The 9679-nt window shown below is 36.1% G+C and overlaps 1 protein-coding gene across 1 annotated transcript; it reads right to left on the bottom strand.

The window, feature by feature from the left end:
- Nucleotides 1-433: 433 nt before the first annotated feature.
- On the bottom strand, nucleotides 434-9593 carry LOC149006253 (eukaryotic translation initiation factor 3 subunit I-like). Its single transcript, XM_089165855.1, has 9 exons — nucleotides 9455-9593; nucleotides 4094-4319; nucleotides 3777-3992; nucleotides 3080-3207; nucleotides 2682-2801; nucleotides 2492-2581; nucleotides 1898-1984; nucleotides 1715-1794; nucleotides 434-914 (listed from the first exon to the last, which is right to left on the bottom strand). The coding sequence occupies exons 2-9, from the start codon at nucleotides 4275-4277 to the stop codon at nucleotides 839-841; spliced, it is 981 nt and encodes a 326-aa protein (XP_089021981.1). The 5' UTR covers nucleotides 4278-4319; nucleotides 9455-9593; the 3' UTR covers nucleotides 434-838.
- Between the last annotated feature and the right edge of the window lie 86 nt (nucleotides 9594-9679).

Here is a 9679-nt window from a genome sequence, read left to right as displayed (position 1 = left end):
TAGCAAAAATCACAAACACTTGAAAAATATAACATGTTGACAGAGACACTAAAAAATGTCTCTTAAAATTTACACAATGGTACGTTTCATTAAGTCATGGTTAAATAATTCTATGAAACCTAAATCACCCTTAATGATGTGCGACTTTACAATATCATCCTCAACCCCTTGCTTTTATTTTTATTTTTTAATATAAATTTTAAGTTGTGATGGGAATTTTATTCATACTAGCTTTAATACCATCCAGTCGAGATCCAGTAGTTGGAAAAGAAAATTTTAATCTTCTCTGTCCTTTTTCCTCTTCTTCACAGCTCTTCTCTAATTCTCTGCAAATAGACAAAAAAAATTGATCCCTTTCTCTGCTATGAATGGAAAAAAAGGTCAAAAGTAACGAATTACAGAGAGGAAAAAGATTATTAAAAAAAGGAACAGAGTGTAGTGGAGGTTGCAGCAGCGTAGACGGAGCCAGAATTCGGATTAGTGAAAGACAACTTACTTGAGAAGGCGACTAATTTGATGAAATCAATGCTTCCCTCCGGGGCACGAGAAACGATTTTCACAATCAGAATTGTATAATTTATTAAATAAATACTCACCAATGCTATATATTTTTGAAATGTCCATAATTTTTGTTATTCATTTTGAAGTGTCCCTGAAATTTTGTCAATTTTTTTTTTTTATCTCATCTAACAAAAATGCAGAAGACTTCGATTACATAATCCAATTAAAGAAAATCCCCACACGGAGGCACACAACAGCCCAGCACCCCAAAACCCCCAACCCTACTAAAATAAAGAAGACAAAGCCGGGGGGCGCAAAGAAGTAGGCCACAAGAAAGCTACATCTTGATATTGAAGTAATCCGCGTCAAAGTGATGCAACCTCACATATCCATCTTCACCACCACTTGTGAAACTGCACAACAGGAAAGAGAACATTATGCGATGTACTTCTGCTTCTGTAATGGGATTTCTGTTTTAGTACTTGAGAGATGATACATGTACAAATCATAAATACCAAGTTCGCTTTGGCTAGTTTATTTCTGTAGTTATAGTCTACTTTTTTTTTTTGGTAAATGTAGTTATAGTCTATATAAGAGTAATCAATTACAATAGCAGACTGGACAATTACAGGTAGTTGCAATGTTAGTACTTCACATTACGGGCTACATATAATTAAATTTTGCCATGCCAAAGAGAGCATTTGTATTGCAGCAGCAGAGAATTTCGCTTTTGCAAACCCTTCTAGGTCTAATATTGCACGATAACTACTGGTTTGATCCTCGAATTTTATTTTATATATTTAATTCTTTTATCAATTTAATTCTTCTATGTATGTACAATCATACACCTAAAACAGTAAGTCAAGGACAACTGATCTTTTCATAATACTCTTCTTATTCTGCAATTGTCTTCCAAGCACATCCCTATCCAAGTCACTGGTAACCTAACCCCAACCCCCCACCCCCACCAAGGAAGGAAAAAAAAAAAAACCCAAAACACCAACCGACCCCAGCCAGAAAAAAAGGAAAGGAACACAGAAAACCAAAGGCTGTTGTACATAAAAGAGCAGCCACAAGATATGCAATGTATTTAGGACCCCCGAAAGATTTTAATAGAACAAAAATATATATCAGCACGAATATTTGAAAGAAAACTAGAATATACGAAATTAAAAATTACGAAGTTTTGCTTATTGGCAAGTTCAGGAGTAACCTTCTTCCATCAGGGTTGAATGCCAAAGCATTTATAGGTCCAAAGTGCCCTTTTACACCCCCAATTTCCTCTTGCAGAATCTGTACAATATCAATTTGAAGTACCAATCAATCACTGACTGTACTAGGTTTCTAATTGAACTATTGCAGCATTTCCACAGAGACAAGTGTTAAAGAAATTTACCTTGTGAAAGAATTTTGCCTCAAATTTTCCAGCACGACGATCGGTTGTTGTAACATGTGATGCATCTTGACCACCTCCCATCACAATCTGGCAAAAGTTAAAAAAAAAAGGTGTAAATCATATTACTTCTATTACTGCAGAACAGAAGCATATACTCAATTATACATATATATATTTTTTTTGGTTGCATAACATTAGGTTGCATCAACTACAATGATGGATAAGAGCCCACATCAGGTTACTAAAATCCCAGCATATCTGGTGTGGATGATGTGCAGAATAATGAATTGAAGACTGTAGATAAGAGCCCACATCAGGTTACTAAAATCCCAGCATATCTGGTGTGGTTGATGTGCAGAATAATGAATTGAAGACTGCAGATTTGATCATTTAATAACATAAATAATGCAAAAGAACATTAATTTTACAAGTACACCCTAAAATTAATCATGCAAAGCATAACATGTAACACAGAACTGAAAGCAAGATAGCGAGACATTGGTATACTGATCAACTAGTTTCACCATTGACAAGACAAGAAAAGCACTGCAATCAAAGAAACAGTAAATAAAAAAAATAAAATAAATAACTCACATGATCAAGAATAGGAGAGAGGGCAACAGCATTGACTGGACGCTCTGTCACATATGTCTTGATAAGGGTTAACGTTCTTGAGTCCCAGAGCTAAGATGTTAGCAGAACAAAACAAGCAAACGAAGGGGTTGAGAAAACATAAGCATAAAATCAAAGAAAATAATTTAAGTCATGAAAAGCTGGGACAGACCTTTGCAGATTTATCTAGAGAGCCAGTCAGGAAATGTGAACCATCTACAGATTTTACCATCGATGAAACTGTCTTCTGATGACCAGTTTCTTTATCTGATTCTTTAAGCAATTTCCCAGTCTGCAGATAAGTGAAAGCATTAAAATGTAAGAATTAAAACCAATCATTATAGATAATATCAGACATCATAAAAGAAGTCAACTGATATAGCTTTGGGATGAAAAGAAAAATTAGAAGCAGAACAAGTTTCGGATAAGGAAAGGAATGATCCAGGTGAGGTGCTAGCATCAACACAGCTGCAGTTCCATTGTATTAATTTTTTAAGTGCTCAAATCAATTAATATCAATGTCAACAAGGATCTAATCAACACAATTATGTATGTAATTGAGCTACTTACCTCAGAATCCCATATACGGACGACTGCATCTTCCCCAGCACTTATTATAGACCGGTTCAAGGGTCCCCAGACAGCTCTATTGATTCTCCCTTGAGGTCCCCTGATTGTAAGCACAGATTCACCAGTTTCTGCAAATATCAATGATGACAAAAAAAATTATTCAGTTTAATGTCTGAAAAATTAGTGAAGAGAGATAACACTTGATACTCCGTAGTCTAGAAGAGTCTACAGTAAAGCAAAAATATATCACTTAAGGGCTCTCGTTTTACAGGTTTTTTGGTTCAGGATAAGCAATGGACAACTTTGAAGTTAAACCAAATCCAGAACGCAATAGCTTCAAGTGTTTATAACATAATACAAGCATTATGTCCTAAAAATGCATTAAAATTAACACAACCTCCCTTACTAATTTCAGAAGAACAAGCAACAAAAAGGGCAGGGCAGTAGGACTAAAATGTTTGCACAAATCACTAGTAGACAAAATATATATATCTTGTTCAGGAGGCTGATGGAACTAACCAGAAATCCGAAACTAAAACAAACGACTAGGTGACATACCAAATATACACAATTACAGATTCAGATTGAGTTTAGACAAAATCTATAAAATGAAAAAGGTAAGTTGATATATGACAAGTAAGAAGTTTATCATAACACACTAACAAAATCAGGAAAGGGGTAAGAAAAAGGAACGCACGCTCTTCAGGATCTCTGGCAATGCGTTTGACAGTAATGGACGAAGGCAGTTCCATAAATGGGTCGGTGGTGATTACAGCAAGCTCATCACCAACCGAGAAATCTACTGCTCTTGCTGGTGAATCAAAATTGAATGTGTAAAGCTGCACCCCTGTCTGAACATTCCACAATTTTACCGTTTGATCTGCACTTCCAGTGATCAGGCGCATCGAGTCCCCTAAATATCATACAAATTTTATATTTGTTGGTATCAGCAAACAGAAAACACCGGACACATTCAGAAATGGAACAGGGAAAGAAAGAAAGAAGAAGACTTACTTGATACATCACAACACCAAACAGCCCCATTATGGCCTCTGTAAGTCCCCAGCCGCTCCCCATTATCAGCAAACCAGACTGTGGGTGTGTGATCTTTAGCACACGAGAAGAGAAGATCACCTTCTCTGTTGTACTTTAGGAATGTTAAAGGCCTTTCATGGCCTTTCATTAATATTGGTCTCATCTTTCACGATGTCAAATAGAAGTCGAGTGGTTCAGTTGGACCCTACACAAACAGAAAACATCCAGTAATGTGAGAAAAAGTTTCTTTTATGGCAGTGAAATTCTTAAAATAGAGACAGCATTGGAGAGAGATTTATTTCCCCATATCAATTTGGACACACGTCCAATTTAGACTCTCTACTACAATAAGGTAAATATATATATTGACACAACTATTACAAGAAAAAAATTACTGGATGCCAGCAATGCATGTAAAATCCATACATCCTAAGACGAACAATATTACTATCCACATCACATTCCAAATTCCAAAACCCATTCTACGCTAAGAAATCCAGCACCAAAAATCAACAAGAGTAGTTCAACTTCGATGACACATTTCCTGTAATTGGATACCCAATGCATGTTCCAGATTTAAACAACATAAAAGAAGACATTCAAACTATAAAGATACAACCAACCAAGGAAGAAAATTCGACCGAAACAGGAATTTCGACCTTGCAAAAGGCCGAAATTTCGACGTTTCGGTCGAAATTTCGATCGAAACTAGATACTTTTTCTGAAAATTGGAACTTCAATTTCGGGCCTCATATGGACTCAAAATGATTTGGATTCTTGTATACTACCTATTTCAAGCATAATAAACACAATGGAACTAGTATTTTGTAAAAAACAAAACTATTGAAAATTTATCATTCAAGTATACTAACAAATGACTGGTTCCGACTGTATTGCATACATGCATAGAATCAACAACATACATGAATTGTTTGGTAGAATGGTTACATATACAACAAGTCAACAAAATAAAATGACCGATTAGATCAAGTGATGGTGTCTCAAATATATTAAGCTAAAGCCTATATATCATATATACATAAAATAAAAATACATAATTTTAGAAAATAATTATTAAAATAAAAAAATGAAAAATAGTAGCAAATAATAAAAAGATAAGTTTAACAAAACACAATTATAGATCATAGTCCTAGGCTAAACATATATTAATTTCAAGGCAATACAAGATCATTTAAGGCATGAACAAAACAAAAAAAAAAAAGGGGAAGTTTGGAACTGTTGGGTGTGGCTCATGCTTCATATTCTATTGTTGCTGGAGTTTCCTTTGTAGTTGTTGTGGCGTAGGAGGTGTTTGGAGGCAAAAAATGAGCAAAAGTGGTGTTTGAAGGCAAAGGAGTAGTGAAAATTAGGTGAAAATGGGATAGAAATCAACAAAAGCTAAGGAAAAACAAGTTGGAATGCTGATATGTCGAAATTTTGGTCGAAATGGTCGAAATTTCGGTCGAAATGGTCGAAATTTCGGTCGATACGAAACGATATGGATACATTTCGTGCCTACTACTACATTTCGTTTCGATTTGGATTTTTGCAGGCATTTCGGTCGAAATTTCGACCATTTCGATCGAATTTTCTTCCATGCAACCAACACCATAAAAGAACCATATAGCACACGTTTCAGAAGTGCAGAAACAATATAACTTCAAAGTAATGAAACAAATATGTTTTCAATTCTGGTTCATAACCGAACAAATCTGTACCCAATCAATTTGCTAAACAGAGCCAGATAGTTTTTCTGACTCTATCAGAATCTAAAGGAACCTGAATCTCATAAAACTATTATGAAAGGAGAGAGTTCCATTCATTTTACTCTATCCTAGACTCACATGTCATCAATTCTGATTTCTCTATTAAACTTTGAGCAATGTAGATCTTTAATTCCCCCCCCCCTTCTTTTGTACTGAAGTAACAAAGACCTGATTGTTTTCACATTACTAGCTTTTAGCTTGATTTCTGTCATTTTGCTATTGAATCAAATGCCAAGAATCATATATCCACCTAATCAAAATATAAAGTAAATGTTTTTTTATGCAAGTGTAGAAGTGTATATGACATTGGGGGAAATTAACTTTTGAAGTGGCCACCAGGCAGAAGGCTTTTCTTAGTCCTGAAAAACCAATATCTGCTAAGAGGATGTAAGCTTTGATTCACACGGTTTATGTAAACTAATTGTTTTCTTCTAGCAGAATTGTCACCTTAAGTAGATTTCTAAGCCAACACAGAACATCTTGAGTGCTGAATGTAAAATGTTTTTGGTCATCCATAATTTTCAATGTTGCATCTTTAGGATTCAGCAACAGAAATGTGGGAGGGGGAAGCTACCATCAGGAAGAATCATATTGACCACTGAAATGCTGCACATGAGGGTTAAAGACAATGTAAAGACAAGAAAGGCAGAAGGAAGGGTTTTTTTGTAGGAAAGTAAGAGTTAAAAGAGGAATGTCAGAAAGGAGAAAAAAAAAAGGCACCCACTATTATCGGGGTGAAACTAGTGACCACCCACTATTATGCTCTAAATTACATGGCATCCACTGTCAAAATTACAAGTTACCCACAGTTAGGATTTTTTGTTAAGTAATAGGTAAAATGACTTAAATGCCCTTACCCTCCTCCATTAAACTAATTTAAATGCAAATTACCCAAGTGTCTACAGTAAAAATGACTTTATTGTCCCTAATTTAACTCACTAAATGTCCTTACCCCCATTTAACTCATTCATTGAGTGAAGGAATCTTCCCCATCTTCTCCCTACCCCTTGCTCGCCGGAAGATACTTGCCACCCGACTTCTTGCTGGAAAGTTTAAAAATATTTTATGTATGTATATATATATATATATATATATATATATATATATATATATATATATATACTCATATCTTTTCGCCAGATGATTCAAATTTCGAAAAAAGAAAGAAAAAGAATCTTCTTGAAATGTAGACTCCAACAGAGGGTGGCTCCCATATAGCCCGACCAAATCAAATGTCGTAAAACTTGGGCATGGTTTATCAGGACCATAACAAAACCAGATGGTTTTGGCCACAACCATAGAAGGCTACTGGAGAACATTTTTTCTTGATTTTGGCTTTCTCTGCATGTAAACTACCGTATGCTTTGTACATATGCAAGAAAGTTGTAGAGGGGCCTAAGAAGTGGTATAGACACGATTCTATGCATGCCACTTCAAATCATTCCTCTACAAAATTAAGAAAATAAAAGAAAAGACAGGCCAATAACTACATTTTTACCTTGCTAGGGTTCCCCTAAAAATATAAAGAAAACTTAAAAGAAAAATCAAAGCTTCAAACATGAAAAGGAACTATATAATTGGAACATGAAAAAAAGGCTATAATCTAACAATAATTAACTACTTGTCACAATCATCTAATCTTACAAACCAAAACATGAAAACCAGTAAGAACGCCATGGACGACACACAACCCACAACCCACTTTCCTACAGTAGACCTAAAAGAAGTAGGGGACAATAAAATCACAACCTTCATGTAACCGATTTCCCTCTTCAACGAATAACCCACACCGACTTCGAGAGAAGAGAACAGCCAAAGGAAGTGAAGTGGCTAGGTTCTACCTTGGTAGATTAAGTAAATGTAGAGAGGCACATTGTGTTGTTGAGCCGCAGATGAGATTGATTAGAAGATGTGCTTCGCCCGATTTGGTCGTGCGTTCGACCACTAACCCTTCGGCGCAACAAGACTAGACGTGAAGAACAGAAAACCTAAACTTTGTAACAGGAAGAGAAAAATACAAGGATGGAAACCTAAAATTAGGGCAAGCTGGGCTGTACCGGACCGGATCTAGTTCAGTTCAAGGTCTCAACTTGGCCCACCTCAGTATCCCAGACATGAAATTCAAACCTTAACTTGACCTTACTATATTTTTGTAAGAAAAATTAATGTATGGGTCCTCTTAGTGAGACCTAAACTATTGTTGGGTCCCTTTAGTGCAATAAATTACTTTAAGGTCCCAAACCAACTAACACTATTGGTTTAGAAACCTAAACTTAGGGAGGCCTGAGGCGTACCGGACTGGACCCAGTTCACTTTGAGGTCTCAAGTTGGCCCATCTGACCTCGGTATCCCCATCCCCAAACATGAAATTCAAGCCCTAACTAGAACTCACCTTCTTCATTCACCTTGCCAGAACCATCGTCGGAAACCACAATAGTTTAGGTCTCACTAAGAGGATCCAAGCATAAATTTTTCTTAAGAAAATAAAGTGCGGTCAAGTTACGGTTTGAATTTCATGTCCCAAATTCTGAGGTCAAATGAGCCAAGTAGAGATCTCGAATTGAACTGGGTCCAGTCCAGTATAGCCCTACCTGCCCTAATTTTAGGTTTCTAAACTAACAGTGTTGGTTGGTTTGGGACCTAAAAGTAATTTATTGCACTAAGGGGACCCAACAATAGTGTAGATCTCGCTAAGAAGACCCACGCATAACTATTTAATCCATCTAACAGCTATTGGGTGCTGCTCCTAATATAATCTTGATACTCAATTCTTCAATTTTGTCTTTTAGCAAGTGAGAGCATTCTTAAACTACCATGAGGTTTATTGCAATGAGAACATTTGGTCGTACATTGATAAAAAATTTGGATTTTTTTTATGGACAAGCTACCTAACTAGTTTGACCAACATTCTTTCTCCTAAACATATTTTTTCTTTTTCCCTTTTTTTCTGACATTCCCCTTTTAACTCTTACTCTCCCACCATGAAAGCCTTCCGTCTGCCTTTCTTGTCTTAATATCTAGTTCCTTCAATCAGTCTGATATTACTTACAAACACCCACCCAGCCAATCTAAATTGCATCAACTAAAATCCCGTAAACAAACCGTTCTCTATACCGTTTGATTGAGTTCAAAAACACATGAGCTTCATTACTTCTATCGTGCTAAGTTTCGGTTTGGTTCAGAGTTGATATGGTCACTGGAACATTCAAAAACTTCAGATTGCATAAAATCAACATTCTCATCCGTCACCGGAGAACTATATCAGATTATCACAACATCCAGTCACGTATAAATAACCGAAACTTAATAACTCACAACCAAAAAAAAAAGATAAGACACATTAAAAGATCTCGCGCACGTCCAAACAAAACTACAGAGTCAAAAGGGAAAACCTAAAAACTGCGCTAAAGACCGAATAGACTAAAATCACTAGATTAACGAGACAAAAACATCAAACCTAGAAAATCCAGTTTTCGAATCTGTCTTCATCTATTAGATCATGCAGCATTCAATCAAAGACGGAAACTACAAACCAACGTATTCAAGGAAGAGGCAGAAGCGTCGGAGCCTTTACCTGAGAGAGGCTGCAACAGTGTGAGAATTCGCGGCCGATAGCAAATGGTAGCCTCCAACTCCCAAGCTCAGCGAAAACCCCCTATTCTTTTCTTGTCTTTGCTTATTTTTTTTTCTTTTTTTCTTTTTTTGGGTAATGATTCTATAACCAAACACCCAAAACCCTAATTCGACAGTTCGTTATCAAAGGCAAATAATATGGGCTGTGGGCCCAGTTCAGTTGTAA

Source organism: Hakea prostrata, chromosome 8, assembly GCF_041222555.1.
Source record: "Hakea prostrata isolate BN-2017 chromosome 8, UWA_Hpros_2, whole genome shotgun sequence".
In the NCBI taxonomy this organism is placed as follows: Eukaryota; Viridiplantae; Streptophyta; class Magnoliopsida; order Proteales; family Proteaceae; genus Hakea; species Hakea prostrata.
The sequence above is the reverse complement of the archived record's forward strand: the minus strand, read 5'-3'. Positions and strand labels throughout refer to the sequence as shown.

What these genes read in the sequence shown, in the direction of transcription:
- LOC149006253 (XM_089165855.1), bottom strand. Translation starts at nt 4,277, where the DNA reads ATGAGACCAATATTAATGAAAGGCCATGAAAGGCCTTTAACATTCCTA. An exon ending in TCCGTATATGGGATTCTGAG is followed by an intron (nt 2,802 to 3,079) that starts GTAAGTAGCTCA and finishes ACTTATCTGCAG; the next exon opens with ACTGGGAAATTGCTTAAAGA. An exon ending in CTCTAGATAAATCTGCAAAG is followed by an intron (nt 2,582 to 2,681) that starts GTCTGTCCCAGC and finishes CTAACATCTTAG; the next exon opens with CTCTGGGACTCAAGAACGTT.